This window comes from Macrotis lagotis, chromosome 3 (genome assembly GCF_037893015.1).
Source record: "Macrotis lagotis isolate mMagLag1 chromosome 3, bilby.v1.9.chrom.fasta, whole genome shotgun sequence".
Classification (NCBI taxonomy): Eukaryota; Metazoa; Chordata; class Mammalia; order Peramelemorphia; family Peramelidae; genus Macrotis; species Macrotis lagotis.
The window spans coordinates 145002108-145028336 of NC_133660.1; the positions used below are offsets into that span (position 1 = coordinate 145002108).

The window sequence follows — 26229 nt, forward strand, 5'->3', positions numbered from 1 at the left end:
AGGGCAAAACTTAAAACTGGAAAGGCTTTATGTATAAACCTAGTGATGAACTGTACTTGTCATCCAATTGCCTGTCTGAACTAAGTATAAACAGGCTCAGAAACAGCTTGTTGGCTACTTGATCATTAATTTTTTTTGATCTTATAAACTCTTTAAGAAATATGCCAAATTTAATCCTTGTGAGATCTCTAAAAATACTTCTCAAAGAGAGTGAAGTTTTTCACCATGAAATGCTTTGGTTTTCCCAGTAGTGAAAGACTTGAAAAAGACTAAAGACCATACAAGCCCCTAATGAAAGAAAGTTTAAAAAAATATATTTTGTTACTTGAAAAAACTAAAGACAATACAAGACCCTAATGAAAGAAAGTTTAAAAAAACATATTGTTACTATTATAAATGATTGAAGTCTTATCATCTAATATAAACCACCATTCAGTGGTTTCCTTCTGTTGACCCATAGACTACAGAGTTACTGCAAGAAGTCTGCAAATTTATTTCCATGTGCTGAATATATAGTATGTCTCATATATGTATGCATTAATATTTTTCAAATGTAGATATTCTTATAATTAATAAAATACAAAATAATTTATAAATATTGGATTCATAAAAGGTTTTGTCATATATTTTTAATCATTATGTATTAATAGTATAACTCCAATTATGATGGATTCTCTCATTTGTTTTAATGTTAAAAAAACACCCTCATTTGAAAAATTCAGAAATCACCACTGTAGTTAGAGTAGACTTCATTGCTTTCAAGGCTTAATACTCTTTAAGTTTTATAATAAGCTTTATATTCTTCATCTAAAGTGGTTTAGTGTCAAGACCACTGGATTTGAAATTTTTAGAAACTGAATTTGAGTCTTGACTACTTTTTCAACGTTGGCCAAGACATTTCACCTATTGAGCCTCAGTTTTTTCCTTTGTAAAATGCATTGCAAAATTCTGTTGTTTTATAATCTAGATTTATCGAGAAGGCAGAGGAAATGAAGGTGATTATAAAAAACTAGAAGAAATGCACCAGAGGTGCTTGATTGCAGAACGTTGCAAGGATGATCTTCAGTTAAGACTTAAGACAGCACAAAACAGAATTAAACAACTTGAGATGAGGTAAATAATAATCTATGTATATGTCATAATTCTGTATTTATAAAATGTGGATTATCTGGTACAGTGAGTTTCTTTAATCTTTTTGATTAATAAAATTCTAACTACATCCAAATTTGGAGAGAATTCTTATAAGCATAATTTGATTGCCTCCGAATCCTTTTGGTTATTGTAATTCCAATAGCCAAATGCTTTTAGACCAACAAATTTTTTTTCAAAATTAATACTAAAAATCATGGAGAACTGGACAAATATACTAGCCACTCTGCTAGGAACTGGGGACATATGTAAAAATAAAATTAAAATATCCTACATTGAAGGAGATCATATTCTGTATAAGGAAATAATATGTACATGCAAAAATATGCATAGAATAATACATAGCAGCATTTACAAAATAAATATAAAAGAATTTAGTGTGGGAAGACCCCAACATTTGGAAGGGTAGGAGCTAAACTTTGAATGGAGCTTGTAAATCTGAGATGGAGTTCCATTCCAGAAGGGTGAGACAAGAGGGAGCCCAGAAGCTGGGAAAGCAGTGGCATCTGTGAAGGCAGCAAGATTTGCCTGGATCATGAAAAAAGGCTAAAAAGGTGGCTTCAGCCAGGTTACAAAAGAATTTAAATACCAATAGAAGAATTTTTATTTAATTCTAGAGAGTGATCTGGTCAGAGTTGCACTTTAGGAGAATTACATTAGCAGCTAAGTGGAGGATGCAGAGAAACTTGAGAGAGGACATTATAGGCAATGTCAACAAGACACTAAACTAGAGTGGTAATTGTGTGCTGGAGAAGAGATGAATATGAAAGCTGTTGTGGAAATAGAAATGACAACTCATTAAATATATGGTATCAAGAAAAATGAAGGGTAGAGGAAGCCTCTAATTCACAACCCATGGTGACTGGAAGAAGAGGGGCGCCTTCATAGACATAGAAAATTGCTAAACTTTCAATGAAATTTGGGAAAGTTACATTTTTGTTTTGTTACTTAGTAGAGTGTTAGATGCTTAGTAAATTATTTGTTGACTTATAGAAGTGAAAAGAAGGAAGAGGCTAAGAGAAATGCAGGAGTGAGTGTTTTAATCTCAATCAATTGAAATGGAAATCAATCTCTAGACTCAGAAAAAAAGTGATATCTGAGGAATCTTCTGGAATCTGATTCCTATCCTTCACCTCTAACTTAGAGTTGCTGCTCCAGACTATGCAATGAGCAGTGTCTTAGAGTAAGGGGAATCTTAACATGAAAAAAAATCATATTTTTAAGGTTTGGTGAAAAGAGGAATACCAAGTTGGAACTGTGAATGTGTCTTCCTATACTTCAGCCACATATTGGGTGTAGAGGTTTTGGTTAATTAGTATGACAACATATAGCAGCAACGTGGGTCAGTGGAAAGAATACTGGGCCTACAGTCAGGAAGATCTGAGTTCAAATGTGACTTTAGACACTTACTAGCTGTGTAATCCTGGGCAAGTCACTTAGTCTGTGTTTGTCTAATCCATTGGAGAAGGAAATGGCAAATTGCTCCAGTATCTTTGCCAAGAAAACACCAGATGAGTTCATAAAGTATTGGATACAACTGAACAAAAATGATGAGAACATTATAACTTTGAAATCTATTGTTTCTGAGATCAGATCTGAATTCCAAATAATTAATTTTATATAAAATCTGGAAACACAACCCATTGATACAGACTGCTTTAATACTGAAGAACCTGTCATTATCCTTAAGTGGCATGCGTAATAACTTTTGCTAATGATGAAACCTTAAAATTGAAATGTTGGGGCAGCTAGGTGGCGCAGTGGATAAAGCACCGGCCTTGGAGTCAGGAGTACCTGGGTTCAAATCCATTCTCAGACACTTAATAATTACCTAGCTGTGTGGCCTTGGGCAAGCCACTTTACTCCATTTGCCTTGCAAAAACCTAAAAAAAAAAAAAAAATTAAAAAAAACTGAAATGTCAATATTATTTCAGTTTTATACACATTCAAAACTTATTTAAAGGGGTTTTTCTTCCTAAGTCAGGAGCAATGTGATAAAAAAATTTTTCATTTCAAGTTATTGAATTAAATTACAAATCCATTCTTCACCATCATAATGAACCATATTGAAATAGTTACCACATACTTACCATTTTATGCTAATAAATGTGGATCTAAAGAGGTGTCTTAGCATCATACAAAGGATATAGGCCTCAGAGTCAAGAAGATCTCTCCAAGCCAAGTCCTGTCTCTGTTCCCTTCTGGCTTTGGACCTCCCAGTGACCCAGGAATTACCAGATAGATTCTAAAGGGCAGATCAGGTATCTACCTGAACTGACATATAGAGTTTTCTCACAGATTGTGGGGTCTGTATAACAATGATATCCTTAATCTGACACATTTTTTGTGTATGCAAAAGTATTTTTGTCAATCCTGTGGGAATAAGTAAAATGTTTTTTTTCTGAAATAGATTTAGATAAATATTTCTATTTGTGTGCAAATTATAATTTTGTGGGCGGAGCCAAGATAGTGACAAGAGCAGATCATGTCTTAGGCGCTCTCTCATAAATCTTTGAAACTAAGGACTTTAAAAATTTTCAAGAGACAGAACCCACAGAGGGACCCAGTGAGGCAGTTCTCCTACTCAAGGTAACCTGGAAAAGAGCAGAAAGGCTCTGCTCCCCGAGTCGGAGGGGCAGCCGCCAGAGGGGTGGCCCACAAGAGTGAAAGAACTTCAGCCTCCCGGAGGCAGCCCCAGGGTGCTACTCCCCAGGAGCACTGGGCACAAATTGGGGGACCAGTGTGGGGGGGGACCTCTGCCAGAGGGAGCACGTGAAGTCCAGCCCTCAGGGCACACAGCCAGCAGTGAGCAGCAGCATGGCCAAGGCAGACCAGAAAACAGAAGCAGGCCAGGCTAGTAAGCAAGAGCCCCCAGGGCATTGAGCCCATTGAACCTAGGGAGGGGAGTGAAGAGAGACTGCCAAGCTCTATCCTCTGCCTTTGGAACAGGACTCTGGGGTTCTGACCACATTCAGATCCTGATCACATTCTAGGCCCCCCCCATAGAACAGCAGGGCCCCCCCCCATCTCAGCCCTGCGGCAGAGGGAGGCGCATATGGTCATTCACAGAACAGGAGGAAGGACAGAGCCTCATACACTGAGACCCTTGTGGGAGTGTCCCAAAAGCTCAGGAAGCACCCCAAAAACAGGCTTAGACTGGGAAAATGAGCAAGCAGAGGAAAAAAGAGGAACACCATTGAGAAATACATTATCTATGATCCCAAGAAGGATCAATATACTCAGTCAGAAGGTGAGGAAACACAAGCTCCTGCATCTAAAGACTCCATGAAAAACAGAAATTGGGATCAGGCTATGACAGAGCTCAAAAAAGACTTTGAAAATCAAATAAGGGAGTTAGAAGAAAAACTGGGAAAAGAAATGAGTGAGATGTAGGAAAAACATGAAAATGAAGTCAGCAGCCTAGTCAAGGAAATCCAAAAAAATGCTGAAGAAAATAATATGCTAAAAACCAGCTTAGGTCAAATGGATAAAACAGTTCAAAAAGTTATTGAGGAGAAGAATGCTTTAAAAAGCAAAATTGGCCACATGGAAAAAGAAATAAGAAAGCTCTCTGAGGAGAACAAATCCTATAGACAAAGAATTGAACTCAGGGAGATTGATGAATTTATGAGAAATCAGGACTCTACTTCAAAACCAAAAAAATGAAAAATTAGAAGAAAATGTGAAACATCTCATTGAAAAAAACAACTGATATGGAAAACAGATTTAGGAAAGATAAATTTAAAAAAATTATTGGAATACCTGAAAGTCATGATCAGGAAAAGAGCCTTGACATCATTTTCAAAGAATTACTACAGGAAAATTGCCCTGATATTCTAGAAGCAGAGGGCAAAATAGAAATGGAGAGAATCCACCGATTTCCCCCCGAGAAAGAGATCCCAAAAAAACAACCCCTAGGAATATTATAGCCAAGTTCCAGAACTCCCAAGTCAAAGAGAAAATATTACAAGCAGCCAGAAGGACACAATTCAGATATCGTGGAGCTGCAGTCAGGATCACACAGGACTTAGCAGCAACTACATTGGAAGCTCGTAGGGCTTGGAATCCAATATACCAGAAGGCAAAAGAGCTTAGAATGCAGCCAAGAATCAACTACCCAGCAAGGCTGAATGTCCTCTTCCAGGGAAAAGGATGGACTTTCAATGAACCAGGGGAATTTCAAATGTTCCTGTTGGAATGGCCAGAGCTGAACAGAAGGTTTGATCTTCAAATACAGGACTCAGGTGAAGCATAGAGATTGGAGGAGAAGGGGAAAATATGAGGGACTTAATGAGGATGAACTGCATGTATTCCTGCATAGAAAAATGACACTGATAATACTCATATGAACCTTCTCAGTTAAAAGAGCAGGTAGAGGGAGCTTTTATAGTTGAAGCACAGGAGAAAGCTGAATTTAAAGATAAAATATGGTGTAAAAATGGAGTCAATAGAAAAAAAAGGGAAATGTAATGGGAGAAAGAAAAAGGAGAGGGGGAATAGGCCAAGATATTTCATATAATAAGATTTTTCTTTATTACAATGAGCTATTGCAATGATATGGAAGGGGGGAAGACAAGGGGGAATGAGGAAACCTCTCTCAGCAGAGGTGGCTAGGAGAGGAAACAGCATATATGTGCATATATATATATATATATATATATATATATATATATATATATATATATAGACATCTGGAGTAAGAAGCGGGGGACAGGGGAAAGGGGTGGGGATGTGAGTGATGGAGGAGAGGATGGACCATGGATGGAGAATGGTCAGATATAACAACTTTTCTTTTTTACTTCTTGCAAGGGACTGGGATTGGATGGCCTATCCAGGACCATAGGGCCAGGTGGATGTTGGGTCTAAGGGGTGGTATGGGGGCTCAGGGCTTCTTGGCCCCAGGACCAGGGATCTGTCTGCTGTGCCACTCAGCGACCCTACAGCAGAGTCAGAGTGAAAGGAGAGAGAGAGTATAGTACATGGTAGTGGAGAAATAAGAAAGTGAGTTGCGATCAGCAATGGCAGTGGTGGAAAAATATGGAAGTAATGTTTGCAATGGACTTATCATAAAGAATGTGAGCCACCTGCGACAGAGTTGTTGATTTTGGAACAAAGACCGAAACACATTTTTTATTATTTTTATTTGGGGCGGAGGGTGCAGGGCAAATGGGGCTGGGTGGCCTGCCTGGAGCCGCATAGCAGGGTGATCTTTGGGTGTCTGAGGCCAGATTTGGACCCGGGTGCTCCTGGCTCAAGGGCCAATGCTCTGTCCACCACCCAGCCACCCCTGCTATTATTACTATTTTATTTTATTTTGGGTCTTCCTCCACCCTTTTTTTTCGTTTTTGTAGGGCAGTGGTGTTGGGGTGCCTTGCATGTCACACGGCTGGGTGATTGTTGGGTGTATGGGGCCGGATATGGGCTCAGGTGCTCCTGTCCGCAGGGCTGGTGCTCTGTCCATTGCGCCACCTGGCCATATCTACAATTATTACTATTATTTTTTTAATTTTAATTTTTTTCTCTCCCCTTTATTGCTCAAGCAAGTCTATATTTTGGGGGGGAGGGGTATTTTGTTTACTCTTAAACAAGAATATTTTATTAATGTATAAATTTGTACAAAATGAGAATAAATAAATATTAAATATAAAAAAAGAAAAAATCTTCAAGGGCAGTTAGGTGGCATAGTGGATACAGCACTGGCCCTGGAGTCAGGAGTACCTGGGTTCAAATCCGGTCTCAGACACTTAATAATTACCTAGCTGTGTGGCCTTGGGCAAGCCACTTAACCCCATTTGCCTTGCAAAAAAAAAGCCTGAAAAAATTATAATTTTATGTGCTAGAGTGTACTTTTATTATGTTTGGGCTAAAAGATCAAGTTTTTTTCAGATTATATATTTTAAAAATAACAGAAATCTTTATTACCTTCAATAAGGATCAAAGATACATTTTAAGATATTATCTAGAGACCAATTTAAAAGTACATATTGATACTCATTACAGTTTAGTTATCTTTGTTTGCTAAAGTTATAGATTTTGTTGTTATATATAAAACTATTAAAAGATGTGAAAAGGGTTATGTAACACAATATACTGTAATTCCTATACGCCAAACACGAAGACCCTGTAAAAGCCATAAGACAGACACATTGATTAAAATGTGTTTAGTTTTTCCCCTACTGAAAAATGGGAAACATAGTTTTAAAAAAATGGAACAGCAGTAATATTTCTTATTCAGCAGTAGCTTGTCTAAACACAGAAAAATTAGTTTAAGATTATTTTAAACATGATATGTGATTTGGCAGGAACAGGGCACAGAAATTAAAAAATAAAAATCAGCTTTCCTGCTTCCCAAAGTTGAGCTGCTGTTCTTTTAGATTTGCACATAAAGTCTTCCACACTTCTGCCAATGGTTCATTTAAGATCTCCAAGAAGGGTATAGTTTAGAATCAGCAGATTCCTATGTTTATGCTTTGAAAAAGACTCAGTGCAACCTGGCAGAAGCCCATGGGGAATCTCTAAGAACAAATTTGAGTCTACAGGTGGCAGCCACACTCTAAAACCAATGGAACCCTTTTGCTTGTTCCTAGTCTCACTTATTCTCCATTATTGTCATAACACTTCAATTATATGGACTGATGTTAGTGTATTTTTAAACATTCTCATTCTCCATATGAATTGCTTATGTGGCAAGTGACTTTGAACCTGTAGTCCTCTGAGGTCATCATAATCTCAGCTGTCATCTGCATACCACCTGCTCACCCTCCCATTTCTATTCATAGTTACTCTGTCAAAGAAACAGAGTCATATACTCCATTTAAAGTCTGTTTCCATTTTACAGCATTAATTGTGGTTTAGGTTGTAAGCAGGGCTAGTGATAACCAATTTTGGACTATTATAATTATTGTGTTATGTGGCAATAAAAAAAAGAAAATTTTATATAGTTCTTAGTGTATTTAGAAAAGAGGAGCTCTTGTATGTTACTCTCATATTTTAATGGGTTCTCCTACCCTTTAAAACATTTTTCAAAATCCAAATAACTTGAAAGTATTTGTAGCTATACTATTACAATTTTATTAAAACAGGCAAATCTCATGGGGATAATGCAAAAATTTATCCCTCATTAATATATTAATGTGATCAACTGATATATTTTCATATAACTGTATTCAGTGATTAAGTTGAAAATTATTCCATTGAAATGCCTCCATTTTGGTCACGCAGAATTTCTTTCCATTTAATCCTCCTTGCCTAGTGAAATTTATGTATAATATTATCCATTCTCTTAAATATAACATACAGAATTTGAAAGATTGAAAACTAGTTTTTTGTTTTGTTTTGTCTTGGGCGGGGGGTTGGCAAGGCAATGGGGTTAAGTGACTTGCCCAAGGTCACACAGCTAGGTAATTATTAAGTGTCTTAGATCAAATTTGAACTCAGGTCCTCCTGACTCCAGGGCTGGTGCTATATCCACTGCGCCACCTATCTGCCCCTGCAAACTAGTTTTTAAAGATGAATAGGTAGTTTAATTTAGCTACTTTTCTTGTTTTATATAGAATGTACCAACTATAACAAAATCTTTTAAAAAACAAAGCATAATTGTGAATTATAATTAAATGACTCCAGAAAGGAAAAAACAAAACACTGTAAAATGTGGGCTTACTTCTTGAATTTTATAGCAGATCATTAAGTGGGATGTTTTGTTTTCTATCAGTTCTGAAGAAGAAATGTCACGTAGCCATGAAAGGATTCAAAAGCTTCAAAGTGTTTTAGAGTCTGAAAGAGAGAACTGTGATGCTGTCAGCGAACAAAGGTTGAAACTACAGCAAGAAAATGAAAAGTTGCACAAAGACACTGAAGATTTAAGAAAAATTGCTTTGGAGGCGCAACAAAAAGCCAAATTAAAGGTATCATCAAGATCTATTTGAATCAATGTCAAGTACAGAGAATATTTAAGAGAGTAGTAAACAATTTTAGAAATTCTCTTATTCTTTCTGCCTATCAGAAAACACTGATCATAATTCAGAAAGTTCAACAAGTCAGACATCTTTGGATATGATTTCTTTCACTTTCCACCAAAAAAAATTACTAAGCATGAAGCAATCTGGCATTTTTGACAAAGCAAATGAAGCAGTGTATGGTATATTAGATAACTCTAAGACTGTTGTATTTCTTCAATTGCATTCTTGGAGAGAACCACTCTAAAAGAGACTATAGGTGCTATACCAGATGACTGAGAATTATTTGGGATCCCACAAGCCCCTCTAACATGGTTGCCACTGATTGTTTTGCATGATGCTCAAAAGTGATTTTTTTTTAACATTTAACAAATTGAACAAATATCTCTCCTTTCTCCTTTCCTACCTCTACCTACCTCCCTTGAAAAGGAAAAGCAGAACCCCTGCAACAGATACCTATATTCTGGCCACATTGGCCATTTCTAAAGATGTATGTTTCTTACTTTGTATACTAATCCATCACTTCTCTGTCAGTAGTTTGCATTATGAATTATTGACTCTCAGGTATCATTGTTGATCATTAGGTTGGTCACAATTTTTAGTCCTTCACACTTTATAATTGCTCATTTATATAAGTTATTTTCCTGCTTCTGCTCACTTCAATCTATTTCATGTCAAAGTGAAGTTGAAGTGTCTTGATTTTTCCATCCCTTCCACTTTTGTGTAGACTTCTACTTGCACTCCCAGATTTTGTGAAGTAAATTCTCCTTTATTCCTACCCCTCTTTCCCCCTCGCTTATCTTTCTTTTTTGAAGATAACTAAAACATAACATCATTTCTAGTTTCTCTATCTTATTCAATTCCTTCTGCAATCTTAAGTGAAATAGGAAAATTTTAGTATTCCTGTTTCAACTTGGTATTCAAATGCCTTTTTTTCTGCCCATATTATTGTCTCTTCAGTCTAGAAGCTTTGGATTTTGACTGTGGTATTTCTAGGAGTTCAGGAAATGACTGGTAGAGTTCCTATATTTTTACTTTGCCCCCTGGTTCTAAACGACTTGGACAAGACCTCCTAGACTCTCCTCGATGGCTTTCATATCTACTCTGACTCCCTTCCTCATCTAACTTCAACCAAATCATTCTTAAATATTTGCATCATTTCTCCTGGAAACTGTCATTGGTTTTGCCTATAGGTATTTTAGAGCCACTCTTCTTTTAGGTCTGTGCCCTAGACATATCTGACTTCACAACTTTATCCTTTTTTGGCCATTTTTCCAGCTACTTTCTCTAAGTTTCTCAGACTCACTGGTCTTGCCCTGAGCTCTGGGTATTGGATTTCCATTCCTGACCCTTCGGAGTTATTCTATGTTGTTAGCCTAGACCAAATGCTGAGTCCCCTGGCTTTCACTGGGCATCCAAACTGCTGGCATAGCTCAAAGCAGTGAATTCTGAGGTTCTTGTCCATCCCTGCCTCCTGACTTCTTCCCTGAGCATCATTGACTATAGGGGAAACTGAACTTCACTGGGTCCTCACACTGCAACATCCTGGCTAGCCTTCCAAACAAACTGATTTTTAAAAGCCCAGGTTAGCCTTCATCATCTGGGAGCTTCAGACTCTTCAAAATGCTCCTTTTCTTGCCTATTTCCTTACGCTAGGCTTAAACAGCAGATCCTGGTATCCACACTTGGATGAAATCTGTACTTCTTCCTCCTTCTGCCTTATCCTCATTTTAGACCACAGACATCCTCTTCAAATTCTAAATCTTAACTATTTCTACCACTTGGGCTAGGTATCTTGACTTTTACCTCAACTCTGCCTTCAGGTTTCATAGTAGCTATTCTGTCCTTCTTTCCAGATGATAGTGATGTTCACAAGGTACAGATCCAACCATGTCTCTTCCAACTTCAGTTACTCCCTTTACCTTTAAAACTTCAGACCTGTCAGTATTCGAGGCCTTCCTAAATCTAGTTCCAGTCAGCCTTTCTAGACATATCTCATACTACTCCCCTTCCCATTTTCAACTGTGTATTATACTGGTCTACTTTTTGTAATTCATACTCACTTTTCCCCTCCCCACCCCATTTTCCTACTTCAGTGCCTTTGTATATTCCATACCCTCCACTTTATCTCCCTGATCTCTTCTCCTATTCTTTATCATATGTAACCTTTTCTTTGAAGCCTTCTTTTATACCCTGGAGAAAAGAAATTGTTCTGAACTGATGCTGAGTGAGATGAGCAGAACCAGAAAAACACTGTACACCCTAACAGCAACATGGGGGTGATGTTCAACCTTGAAGGACTTGTTCATTCCATCAGTGCAACAACCAGGAACAATTTTGGGCTGTACCCAAAATTGGAGAGTACCATCTGTATGCAGATAAAGAGCCATGGAGTTTGAACAAAGTTCAACGACTATTCCCTTTAATTTAGAAAAAATATCTTATTGTCTGATCTTGTTACCTTTTAGACTTCTTGTCTCTTCCTTAAGGACATGATTTCTTTCTCATCACCTCAATTTGGATCAATGTACAACATGGAAACAAAGTAAAGACTGACAGATTGCTTTCCATGGGGGGGGGAAGTAAGATGGGGGGAAAATTGTAAAACTCAAATAATATCTTTAATAAAAAGAAAAAAGAAAAGAAATTTCTCTTTACCACTTTAACTCCTCTGAAACACTTTTTCCATGTCACTCATATGCATAGATCATGTTCTAACTTATATGACACATCTTTGTGCATGTCTTATCATCTACGTAAGAATGTAGTACCCTAAATGGCTTCTTATCCCTATTTTTTTTATCTCCTAGCTTACATGATATATAGTAAGTACTTACTAAATTTAAAGCTCAAAACAAAACGTGTAAGATTTTTTTTTTACTTTATCAACATAACCTTATATTTTTGGATCAATTTTATGAAATTTAGAAATGAAAACAAATTTTATAGTTTAATTTCATGAACTGATCTTGAACTGAAGAATAGGTTTGGCAGAGTGACTATCTCTACTTGCTCACACTGTTATAATCCTTATAGTGATAAGAAGAGTAAATTAAAAGAGAAACACTATATTCATTTTGTTCACTAGATCAGCACAATGGAACATGAATTTTCAGTAAAGGAGCATGGATTTGAAGTTCGTTTGAGAGAATTGGAAGATAGTAATCTTAATTCCACTGTTGAATTGAGACGTCTGTTAGCAGCTCATCAGAAGGCAACCAACCGGTGGAAAGATGAAGCAAAAAAGATTACAGAAACAGCAGAAACGAGGATCAGCAATTTAAAGTAAGTCTAGTATTACCTTTAGATAATCTTCCAGTGCTTGGTAAATTGTTAGCTTGTTCAACAATATAGCCTAATATCTTTTGGAAATGAGAGTTTAGAGTCTTAACCGTTTGCTATCTTATGAGATAGTTAATTGACACTTCATTATGATTAATGAAGAACTATAAACTGTGTTAACTTTGTGATTGTTAAAAATGCTTATAGATGCAGAATATGGCATTTGTTCATCTCTGAAAATGTTGTATAATCCTTTTTTTAATTTGACAAAATCTTGTTTTTACTTTCTTAAAGAAAAGTTCATGATAGTAATCTCAAGAAATTTATGTGACATTGAGGTACTTATTTTAAAATATGATATCAATATTTAATCACTATATAATATGGTATCACCTGTTATAGTCCTATGACTGTCTTCCACTTCATGGCTAAAATCTTTGAGAAAATTCTTTATACTAAATACCTCCTCTTCCTTTTTCCTTACTGTTTGTTAGCTCCTTTACAATCTGGCTTCCAACTTTATCTAAAGCTCAACTGAAACTGCCCTCTTAAAAGTTACCAGATCTTTTAATTTCCATGATTAATGACACTGTTGATTACCTTCTATTCTCTATAGGTTTTTATGACACTGCTCACTGGCTACTATCTCTATCTATTCAAGTACTCCTCAGTCTCCTTTACTGGATCTTTATATGACAAGCCCAGTAATTGTCAGTATCCCTTAAGGCTCAGTCCTGAGTCTTGGCATTTCTCTTCATGCTAATTCACTTGGAGAAGTCATTAGCTAAAAAATTCAATTATAATCTCTTCTAATAATTTCCAGCCCTAATCTCTCTACTAACTGTAGTCCCCTATTATCAATTGCATTTTGAACATCATGGACTGTATGTGTTTGGGGCCATTTCAAACTCAACATGACCAAGAGGGAACAAATTATCTTTCTACTCCAAATCTTCCCTTTGGAAGACTTTTTGAACTTCTCTTTTATTGTCAAGGACAGCAGCATTTTCCCAGTTACCTTGTCCTTTGATGAACCTATAATGCCTAATTCTCATCCCACCTATTCATTCCATTGCTAAATCTTATCTTTTTTATCTTCTTGACTTCTCTTATGTAAGTCTTATTCTTTTAGACTGCCACCACCCAGTTTAGGTTATCACCTCTTAGTGGATTAGGGCAATAGTGTTCTGAATCATTCTCCTACCTTGTTTTTCTCACTAAAGACATTTTACTCCTGAGTTGTAAGACTTGGTTACTTTATTTTTAAAAAATGGTGATTTTCCTTACAGACATAGAAAATTATGAGAGGAAGACACTTTCATATTCAGAGGTAGGCTTTTTGCAAAGATTACAAAGATTTGAGCAAGAATAACATTTCTAACAGTTTTTTAAGGGGCAAAGAGAGGACTAAACTAGGATAGAGCATGGAGAAGGAAAGAATCATGAGTTTTTTAGATATTAACTGAGTGAAGAACCTAGGATGAGTAAGTTCCAAGAAGAGGATAATTCTGTCTCTAACTTTTCCTCCCAATTCTCATCTATCTAGATATTTAAAAAAAAATCTATTGTTTCTTTATGGAAATAGTTTCAAAAAAATGGATTTTGCAAAAATCACAATGAAACTAGAAGTTAATTAGAGATAAGTATAATGATAAGAATAAACAGATATTCTGCCTGCTGCCCAGGTCTTAGGAATTGTCCTATCTCTGAACTCTAACTTTGGTTAGGAGTGATTATAACTCAACTCAGAACTTTTCATTTAAAATACACTTAAAGCCAAAGAGGAAGAAAACAAGTAGAGTACAGGGACCATTATACTGTTCCTTAGGTTGAAAAATGAGTTTAGTATTGTATTCAAATTGGGGCTTGTCCAGGGTAATTTGTTTTGTTTTTATCTATTTAGGAATTTAAATATTGTGCTAAAGTTTTTACTTTGTTTTGTCTGCTTTTGGGGGGGGTGGGTCTTTGCAAGGCAATGAGGCTAAAGGACTTGATCAAGATCACACAACTAGATAATTATTAAGTGTCTGAGGCTGAATTTGAACTCAGGTCCTCCTGACTCCAGGGCTGGTGCTCTATCCAAAGCACCACCTAGCTGCCCTTTGTTTGCTTTTAAGAAACATTTCCTGCATTATTGTACAAAACATATTTTGAATATTTTGAATATAAGAATCTTAGTTCTGTTTTATTAAAATGCCACTTATTTTGTAATTGTCAAAATTTACTCATAACATGTTGGCATTATTACATTTTAAAATTTTCATTATTGAGATTGACCATATTATTTAGCATGTGGGTACATTTTTGGCATTATCAAGAAATATTGTTAAAGGATATAAAAATTATATGTGAAAAATATTTTCAATTTGTGAAAGTTGATAATCACTAAAATGTGGAATAAAATATGCTTTTAATGAGGAGTTGTTGCACACTTCATGATAGTCTGGTGGAACTGAGGAACTCTTGTTTTTAAATGTTTGAAGTAAATGTTAAATTTCAGTTAGAGATAGTTCAAAAGAAAGATGAAAATTTTTCCTATCCAAGTTTATGTTGGATCCACATTAAGATTTTAAAAATTCAGGGGCGGCTAGGTGGCATAGTAGATAAAGTACCGGCCCTGGAGTCAGGAGTACCTGGGTTCAAAACCGGTCTCAGACACTTGGTAATTGCCTAGCTGTGTGGCCTTGGGCAAGCCACTTAACCCCATTTGCCTTGCAAAAAACTAAAAAAAAAAAAAGAATTTAAAAATTCCACGCCCATGATTTTCTTTGTGAATTGTCATTTCATTTGCACATTTGAAAATACATGAAAAAAAATCCAGATAAGGTGGAGTACTTAGAAATGAGTTCACAATCCTGGAGTCAAAGAAAAAAGAAGTTATTTAATATACTTATGTATTTACTAAATGGAAATTGTGCCTCAACACAGAAATTAAGGTTTAAATTTGAAAAAAAGTTTGAGATTAATCCTATTAAGAATGCTGCAGACAGAATTTTCCTGATAAAAATATGCTCAGATGATGATGAGTCCACTCTCAATAAACCAAGGACATTTGTTCTCCTGCCACCTAGATGTCCATGGAAGGCAAACTTCCCCAATTAAAAAAAAAAATTTAAAGACCCAAAGACATTTCTGTCATGTAGACAGAATCATCTCACTAGTACATCAGCAGTGATTAGGTTGCCCCAAAGAAGTTTCCCCTGAAGATAAATGTTAAGTTGTGTTGTAGATAACAAGGAAAATAACATTCTAGGAATATTTCCAGGGAAGGTCCCAGTTGTGCCTGGGAACTCTAGAGGACTGGTCCAGGATGACAGTAGAACTATTTGAGAGCTGGTGGATCTCTGATTCTGACAATATGTACTATTAAATGGAAAATCTTAAAGGCCCTGCTATTTAGCACTTGTGGTATAATTTATATACATAGAATCCATATATAAACTCACATTAGCTAAACAACTTGCATTGACACTGATTTAATTTGAAAAAATGTTAATTTATCAAGAGAAGTACCATTGCAGTTCATAAGTGAACAATTGTTTATCCATACTAATAGTGGGAAGGGTAGTACCCTCAGAGAATATACATTTTATCAAAATAGGATTCTAGAACTAGTCTGACCTAAAGGCATAAAAGTATATACATATATGTGTGTGTGTATGTGTATGTATAGACTGCCATAGGACTGACATGAAGATTGATCAATGAAGAAAAGATAAGATTATATAAAATCATTTTAGGTTATAAATGATGAGTCAAAAAATGTTTCATGTGACATATACTAAACTCTAAACACCTGGGGGACTTGTGCCTATTTGTAATACCAGGAAACTAAAGGGAGTAAACTCTTAGGTGCTTTAGGTTCTGACTCAGTTGAAGGAACTCACTGAAACTATAGGAAAAGATGGAACCAGAAATAATTTTATCCTACCTGGAAAGATGAGACAGGGAAAGGAATATAAGCTAGTTTTAAATGAGTATTACTATTAAAAAAACAAACACATTTGGGATGTAGCCAAAACAGTTGTTTGGGGAAAAATTATATCACAAAACATTTTTTTGTCAATAAAAGAAATAATAGATCAATGAACTGGGCATACAACTTAAAAAAAACTAAATTAAGATATAATCCCCAATTAAACAGCGAAATAGAAATCCTGAAAATCAAACAAAAAATTAACAAAATTGAAAATTCCCCATACACACAAATTAAATTAATATATAAATCTAGTTTTTAAGAGAAACTAATAAAGTAAAGAAGCCATTAGCTAACCTAGTTTCTTAAAAAAAAAAAAGAAAATCAAATTACTTATATCCAAAACTGAAAAAAGCTGAATTCACAGCTAAGAATAAAAGAAAATGTCAGAAATTATTTTGCCCAGCTCCATCTAACAATATAAATTATCTCTATTAATATTTGCAAAACTGTAACCTTACCTGATCAACAGAACAGGAAAAAGAGCATTTAAGTAACCCTATCTTAAAAAAAAAAGTAACAAAAGAACCAGATGGAGCTAAAAATGAATTTCATCAAACATTTTAAGAAATGATTAATTTGGGGCGACTAGGTGAAGTAGTGGATAAAGCACCAGCCTTGGAGTCAGGAGTACCTGGGTTCAAATCCAGTCTCAGACACTTAATAATTACCTAGCTGTGTGGCCTTGGGCAAGCTACTTAACCCCATTTGCCTGGCAAAAAAACTAAAAAAAAAAAAAAACAAAACGATTAATTTCATTGTTATATAAATTTTAAAAATAGGAAAAGAATGGTTTTCTAAGTCAAAATGCAACCTGCAGGAGATCTGTTTATACCCCCATTTCTATTTTGAGTTTGATATCAGTGATCTGGAGTACAAAAGATCAAGAATAACAACAGAATTTTAATGTAGGAAGGAAATACCTGACCTCAAATTCCACTAAAAGCTGTAATCAACAATACAGTATTGTGAGAAATAAGTCATTCAATGCAACAGCACAGTTCCACAATTTACAGAAGCAAATGAATAGATAACATGATGTTTGACAAATTCCAAAATCCCAACTACTGGAGCAAGAACTCACTATTTGATAACAACTGTTGGGACAACTGGGAAGCAGTCTGACAGAAATTAGGTATAGATCAATACCTCACAAAAATATCAAGACAGGTTCCAAATGGATGCATAATTTTGACAAAAAGAGTAGTAACATAAATAAATTGGAGGAACATGAAAGAAAGTATCTGTTGAATCTATTTATATAGAGAGAATAAGAGTTCATGACTCAGAGGTTTACTAGAGCTAAATTGGATAGTTTTGATTACATAAAATTAGAAAGTTTGTGTGCAAGAAAAACCAATGTAGTTAAAAATAGAAGAAAGGCAGAAAATTGGAGAGAGGGATCTTTCCATTAAATTTCTCTTATTTCTAAGCTACATAGATAACTGATTCAAATTAATAGGAATAAGAGCCTTTCCCAAAATGATAAATGGTCAAATTTATTCATATATGAATAGAGGACTTTTCAGTAGAAGACATCCAGGCTATCAATTGTCATATAAAAATGTTCTAAATCTAATAATTAGAGAAATGCAAATTAAAATAACATTGAGATCACAATCATTTCCCTCGTTTTTGGCAAAGGCAACAAAAATGGGTAAACAGGTATGTCAATTCACTGTTGGTGGATCTGTGAGATGACCCACCCATTCTGAAAATCAGTTTAGAATAATGATCACAGGGCTGTTTAACTGCTTATCCTTTAATGCAATGATAATGCTACTAGGACTAAATCTCAAAGAATTTTTTTTTAAAAAAAGGAACAGGATTCATATGTGCAATATGCAGCAATTTTTTCAGTGAAAAAGAGTTGGAAATTTGGTTAAGTCTCAGCAAAATTTGTGGATTACATTATATATAAATAAGGATGAGCACTGGCCAGAAAAAAAGAATATCATCAATTGGAGAATATGGATATGTTAATACACAAATATGATAAAAATACTATTGTACTATTAAAAACTGATGTGAAATAAAGTAATTATATCCAGAAGAATAGTTTCTATAATTACAACAATATTGTAAGACAAACAGCTTTGAAAGATTTAAGAATGCTGATCAATAAGATGACCAACCAAAATTTCAGAAGCCTCACAATGAAGTATGTTACTTAGTTTCAGATAAAGTACAGAGTACAGAATAAGGCTTTTTTTTTACATGACATTGTAGGAATTTGTTTTGCTTGACTATACATTTTGAAATAGCTTTTTTCTTACTTTTCCACAGGCTGGGGATAGGAAGGAGAAAAGAATGCAACTCTGCCAATAAAGTAAACTTGTTGTTTTTTTTTAAAAGGAAACTAGAAAGGCAGATATTCTTTTAGTTCGAGTCAGAGAGAAAAACATATAGGTCATTTTCTCCCAGGAAAAGAATGTTAACTTTAATGATACAAAAATTGAGGACTAGAGCTATCAGCTTTGAAAAATGGAGACAGAAAAGAGAGTTACACCAGTTCCCATAATCGATAACATGATCTTATCAGTCTTTCCTAATAAGTTTTTTCCAACAGAGCTTAGAGGAATTATATAGAGGTGACTGTGAAAATTACAACTATAGGCATTATATTGCTGTTTTAAACAGTAGAGCATAAAGTAACTTGCATGCTCACACTATGTTAAATTTTTTAAAAAGTGAATTTGAGAAAAATTTAAAGAAAGTACCTATACAACTCCTTGAACTTTCTGACCTGGGAAGCCTGAGTAATAAAAATTATCCATACCCAGTATCCTTTAAATTAACTTCAGAATTCCTTGAAGATGTTGCTAGTGTCAAGAAAGCAATATATGTTTTTGCACTAATCAGCCGAAATTCAGTCAGCACAAATAGACTGTTAGTTTTGATATTGTGAAGCATAGTATCACAGTGAAGAGCATAAGATCCCTGACCCTTAAATTTCTGAATTAGGAAACAGTAAAACTTAATTTTGTACTTCCTAGTACTAGAAGAATAGAAAGGAATGATTAACACAGAAGTTTAGCAAAAGGACAAATATATTTTCAGTGCATGAGTGGGATATGGGATGTGCCTAAAGAATTACTTATAGGAGCCAACTCACTGACTCACAACCATTCTGGGAAAGAACTAAAAAAAATTGCTTTGTGATGAATGATTGTATAGCACATCGCAAGAATCTGTTGATGAATGGCATCATTACATAGATGAGCAAATATGTGTCACCCCTAGTGAGGGTTCTCAAAAAGAATGAAAAAACAAAAGAACCAAAATAGACTAATATAACAACATATGTTGTTTCATATACAAAGGCTCATGATGCCCCGGACTGTTTGTTAGAAAGCTAGTGGTTTTCAGGATTGGACTGCACAGTGGCTACTGTCAGATCCCTATGGCAGAGAGATTGCTTTCATCACCCCAGTTGGATTTTTACAGTTTGAGTGTATGTCTCAAACATCTTGGGGGGATTTGCTACTTTCCAAACACTTAGGGAGAAAGTAAGTGGAGACATGAACTATTTGCAAATGACAGTATACCTTGATGACATCTTTGTTTCTGAGAAGCCCTTGAGAGAATATGAGGAAAGTGTTGGATCAAATAGAGGAAAATGTCTTAAAACTTTCCATTAACAAATGCCAATTTTGTAAAGCCTCATCAAAATTTGTAGATTACATTATATGTCAATATAATGAGCACTGACCCAGAAAAAATAAAAACATTTATAACCTGGTCTTGTCCAAAGAATCTTTAAGAATTAAGGAATTTTGTTGTTTTTGTTGTTGATTTGGAGGTTATTGCAATTTTTTAAAAATACTGTTATTGCTAAACCACTGAATGACCTCAAGCATTTATAACTGAGGAGGCACAAAAACAGGCAAACAAGAGACATAAAATTGTCTTTAAATTAATAAAACCTTTCAAAGATGCATGGATAGCCAGATGTGAACAAGTTTACAAAGACATCTGTAGCTTTTCATACAGTAACTAATGTTGACCTATACTTCACTTAAACAGGCCTTTTTTCCTATATGTAAATCCAAGTTTGGAGGAATTGGGAGTATTATTAATCCAAGAGAATGATGATTATATGAAACTAATTGCATTTACAAAAATCTGACTGACAGATCTGTTAACTTCATTTACAAAGTGAACTTCTCCATTTTGAAATAGGTGATTACTTGAGAGATTCAAATAGCTGAAAATTACCTAGATAATAGTCCACTGATTTATGTTCTTACCAATGCCAAATTGAATGAAGTTTGTCAGAATTGGGTGATAAGATTGACCAACTGAAATTTCAGCATCCATTATCAGTTTTGCCCAGCTTTCAGTAAGCTAGCATTTATTTTTTTTTAGGTTTTGTTTTTTTTTTGCAAGGCAAACGGGGTTAAGTGGCTTGCCCAAGGCCACACAGCTAGGTAATTATTAAGTGTCTGAGACTGGATTTGAACCCAGGTACAGTGCTTTATCCACTACGCCACCTAGCCACCCCTAAGCTAGCATTTATTAAGTGCTTGCTATGTTACAATCACCTTGTTAAGTCCAGAAAGTCACATGACACCAGGTAAATACTTGAAGGAGTGCAACATCTAACCATCTGGAATACAATCAAATGAAAACCAAAAGTTTGGGATTTCTACTTTGATAACAGGCTAGCAGAATTTGTGTGCTCGATTTCATTCATTGAGTAACCCTATTTATCTCATTTATCTGTGGCTGGCTGACTGAAAGAGTAGATGGCTAACAAAAGACTGTGATAAAGTAAATGGATTCAAGTGTCACTCTGTTGAAGACACTTTACTGTCAAGACAATGTAGAAAAAACTGTACTAGACAGTCCCTGATCCTGTAAGTGGTAGCAAGAAGCAATTAGTACCACCTAGAGTAGCTTTGTGGTCATGAAAACTTTACCTGTTGACTTTAAACATTTAGATAAAGAGAGAAACTATAGAGCCAGTAAAATATGTGGTCCATCATGGCCACAAATATTACCAAGAAGTATCAGACTTTGTGCCTAATATATGCAGGAAAACACCAACTCTTAGTATATATTTAAAGACTATTAGTACTAACAAGCCTTTAAGAACTTGTTTGCATTGATTTTCTCTGATAGGTGATGTAAAGAACACAATACATATCTTTACCACACATAAAGTGACCTATAATCTGAATACTTCGACCACATATTGATGAATTTCTTAGGTATATTGAAAGTAAAACAAGAATCTCATTGGAGCAAATATATGGCATTTTGATACATAAGTGCAGTTCTACTAGTTAAGATACAGCCTATTTATTAAAGTTTGGATAGGGGAGCAAAAGGTGGACTGAATTTTGATAGAAAAGCAATAATTCAAGGAGAGTCATGGACTTCACATTTATATCCTGAGTAGGGGACCTAGGCCAAGGGGAATGCTAAGGAAAAATCATCTTTCCCCAACTTCCCCTCCCAATATGTGTCTATCCACAGACTGTATAACAAAATCTACTGTTTTATTACCTAAACATTTCCTATAAACTAAATTTTACCGCAGTCATTAAAAAAAGCCAAAGATTAGCCAGAGATGGGTAAAGATAGGGAAGGCCTAACCCTTTCCTAAGTGTTAGGAATTTTTGTAACTCGAGACTTGGAGTAAATATCTGAACTCAAAATGTTTTGTCTAAGATAAACTCCCTAAAGCTGAAAAGGAGGAAAGCAAGTAGACTTTAGAAATCATTATTTACCCCTATGCTTAAGACAAGGTGTTATGTACATATACACCAGTAATTAGTCATTTGGGGTGGGGGATGGGGAAGGCTTCCCAATGCATTTTTTTAACTCAGCATGAGAATATCCTTTAACTTGAAATAACCTAATTAAGCAAGTGAACAAACATGTACATACATCACAGTCCCTTTTAAGTTTTGGTTGTTTTACTAAGCACCGAAAATACAAAGGCAAAAATGAAGTAGCATGTCAGCATGGAATTTTCATTCTATGTAGGGTAGCAACATATATAGATATAGAAAATATATACAAGAATTGCCTTGCAGAGTAAGGGCTCTGTTAAAGTTAGATGTAAATTTGTAGTGAAACCCCCCCCCCCCCATATCTACAATTGAATGATTTTTGTCTTTATACTATTTGGCAGTTTGTGAATAGGAGAGGAGGTGGTAGATGGTAGAAACAATCCACAGTTGAAAGATATGTCATGATAAGATAAGAGAACCTGAGATTTGAGAATTAAGAACAATATAATATTAAACTAGTTAATAATAGGATCAGGATTGTAAGTTGTTATGAGTTGACCAACTATAAAGGATGCAACTCTTTTCAGCAGTTGAGAGATCTAGGAAAACCCGGGGTGAGCTGTTGAGGACAATACCATTCACGTCCAGAGGAAAACAAAAGGAAACAACAGCAACAAAAAAAACACAGAATCTAAATGGATACTATGTTCACTTTTTAAAAAGTCTCTTAAGTTTTCCTTCCTATCCCATGGTTTTCTTTCTTTTCTTTTAGTTCTAATTCCTCATATACATAATGACTAATAATATAAACATGTTGAATACAAATGAATACGTACAACTTTTACTAGACTGTTTGCCAATGGGCGGGGGGGGGTAGAAAAATGTGTAATTTATAAACATGCAAGTGGATGAATTTTGAAAAACTTTTATAACATGTTATTGGAAAAACAAAATATCAAAAAAATTGGAAATTGAAGCCAGAGCAAGAATTATGATTTGGGAAAGTATTGAAGGATAGAGGGGCAGGAAGTGTCATGTTCAGAAAAAAAATATTTTCAGGATAAGGTGAAATGGAATGATAAGAGGTCAGACAATTCAGAATTCTGCACCAATACTGATGAGAGAATGTGACTGAGGTGTAATGGATGAATTGGTCATGAGGACTGAGTAGATCGAGAAATTAGGAGGCTAGAATGTTTGAGGGATCTTGAACATAGTATAAGGGCAAGAATGGGAATGGAAAGGAAAGCTGTGCACCAACTACTGCACTACTTGAGGAAGAAGACTGACTTAGAAATTAGGTAGATAACTGAAACCAGGACCTGGATTAGCAGTCTCTTTGGATAGAATAAATATCAGAAAGCATTTGGAAGTAGCAGTACAGCAAATAATATTCTGTATCTTCCTCTGGGATTGGTGTGTAAGAAAAGGAATGCCATGTTTCCTGGGGGTGCTGAAAGATGGAAGGAATGTAGTTGGAAGAAGAATCAACTGAAAGTAAGTTTGTTAATGCTGGAGCTGGAATGTTATAGAGCACATAGATGAGACCTGAATGGATAAAGTTGAGAGAATGAAAAGTAAGGATTAGGTAGTGAACTGATAGATGTTTTCAGATAATCTAGTATGAAGCATATGGTAGGGTAAAAGGGAGAAATTTGTAACAGAGATATGAAAATATTCTAGCAGTACAGTCTTGTAATATTTTTCAGTTTAATGTATTTTATTAGAAAACTTACAAGGACAGCATAGAAATTAAAAACATTAAAAAACATGTACTTGCATATAGGATAACTCAGTAAAGTATAGTGAATGCATGAAATCTACCTTATAATAAAAATGCTACAAACATCATTTAGTTGCCATCAATAAAAATTTTACTTTAAAAAAATCCAAATACTGACACTGTCAGAACAATTTGACAGGTTTGTTTATAATTATTATAAAATTGAATCGTTGAAACTTGTTCTTGTAGACATTTTTTGATTGCATTAATGCTTTATGCCCTTGAATTTATACTCAAAATTCATGCACAAATGGAAATAGAAAAACTTACCAATACCCCTTTCTACTTACAATCATACACTTAGGAACTTTTGGACAACATAGGGAAAAATAGACAATGTTCTGAACTACCAATAACAAGAAGAGATTTTTTTTTTCTGTTTTGAGAATGAAGAATGGTTCTCATCATAGTGAAGTTTAAGCACATTCTCCACATGGGCAGTGTGCTAGCTGACTATCTTTTGGCATGCTTGTGGATAGATAGCACATAGATTGGTGCCCTCAAACAGGTCAGCCAGATGGGCTTCACTCGCCTCCTGCCAAGCATCAGTCACTGCCCTCTGGAAGCGCAGATCACTTTTGAAGTTCTGAGCAATTTCTTACACCAGAAGCCAGAAGGGAAGTTTAAAAATCAGAAGTTTTGTGGACTTATGATAGCATCTAATTTCACAGAGAGCCGCAGTACCAGCCTGTAGCAATGGGGTTTCTTGTGCCCTCCAGGAGAAGGCATACTCTTGCCAGCTGCTTTTGTTATGAGCTGCTTCCTGGAAGTTTTACCATCAGTGGATTTATGGGCAGTTTGCGTGGTATGAGCCATGCACCGGAAAACTTCTTATACACCCCTTCTTTTTTGACTTGGGCTGGAGATGAGAGGTGGCCCTAGCTCTGGAAAGTTATGGCAATGGCTGTGAACAATCTTGTATTAGTTTTTTTTTAGGTATTTTGAAAGACAAATGGGGTTAAGTGGCTTGCCCAAGTCCACACAGCTAGGTAATTATTAAGTGTCTGAGACCGGATTTGAACTCAGGTACTCCTGACTCCAGGGCTGACGCTTTATCCCCTATGCTACCTAGCTGCCCTCAGCAGTCTTGTAATATTGAAGGCTAAGAATAAACCAAGGGTAGTGGCATTGGTAATACATGAGAGAACATAGAAATTATCTAATCCAACCCCCTATTGTACAATTGAGAAAACAGTGCCCAGAGTGAAATGACTTGATTCAAGTATATTGAGCTATTAAATGGCCAGACCAGGATTCAAATGCAGGATCGCAGAATGCAAAGTAAGTGTTTTTTCTGTTTTTCCATGCTGAAGGGAAAAGAAGGAAGTAAGCAATATTAAAAAAGAAGAATCAAAAGAACTTAGTAGCTTAAGAATTGTAGGATAGAAGAGAGATGGAGGACTCAGAGAGGGCTGAGCTTGTCCACTCAGCACAATAATCCAGAGAGGGGAAACTCCTTTTTAAGACAATATAAGAGATGCTGAAATTGGTACTGAGGATAGTACAGCCAAATAGAAGGTGTTTAAGTGACATTGAGAAAGGTACATCTTAAGAGAATGGTCCACAGTCCACACTGTAAGAAATCTTTTCAGGTAATAGTAACAGCCATGAGAATAGACATTAGAGGGAGAAGAGCATAAAATAAGGGACCAAACTTAAGGGTTAAACTTATTTATCAATGGAAGAGAATCTGAACCAGGACAAAACTGAACTAGACTTCCATGCTCTTGACATATGATTAAACTGTTTTCAGCTTAAATTATATACAAGCCTAATCCTAAATATATGTTTGGCCTTCTTTATTTCTTTAATATAAATTTTCCATGAATATGTATCAGATTTAATGGAGCCTTTTAGTCACTGAATGAGATTATGAAAATATTGTTTATATAGTTATTTTCTATAAAATATACTTCAAAATAAATTTTAATGATAATAAATTATATCATTCAACATTATTATGAACAATACAAAAATTTAGCGACTTAAAGCAGCTTTTTTCTTTTTTCTATTCTTTTTTAACATTTAAATATTCTATAATTTATTTTTTCCAACTACATGCAACTTTTTTTTTTGGTGAAGTTTTAGGTTTTCTATTTTTAACCTTCCCTCCCTTCCCTCTACCCTGTCCCCTGACAGAAAGTAGTCTAATATAGACTATACGTGTTATATACATGTATATATAACTTGTTATATATGTTATATATAATCATGTTAAACATAGATCTATATTAATCATGTTGTGAAAGAAGAATCAAATCCAAATTGGGGGAAAACATTAGAGAGAAAAAAAAAGACATTATTCATGAGACATCTTTTAAAAATTGGAGATAGTAAGCTTTG

At 35.2% G+C, this 26229-nt stretch overlaps 1 protein-coding gene across 5 annotated transcripts in view; it reads left to right on the top strand.

The window, feature by feature from the left end:
• The window catches only part of SCLT1 (sodium channel and clathrin linker 1), a 287110-nt gene that overhangs the window by 168123 nt on the left and 92758 nt on the right, over positions 1-26229 (top strand). For all 5 annotated transcript variants that reach the window (XM_074229305.1, XM_074229306.1, XM_074229307.1 and 2 more), the window contains 3 exons: positions 968-1113; positions 8861-9053; positions 12193-12389. In XM_074229305.1, coding sequence (XP_074085406.1) covers positions 968-1113; positions 8861-9053; positions 12193-12389 — 536 coding nt within the window. The remainder of the gene's footprint in view (positions 1-967; positions 1114-8860; positions 9054-12192; positions 12390-26229) is intronic.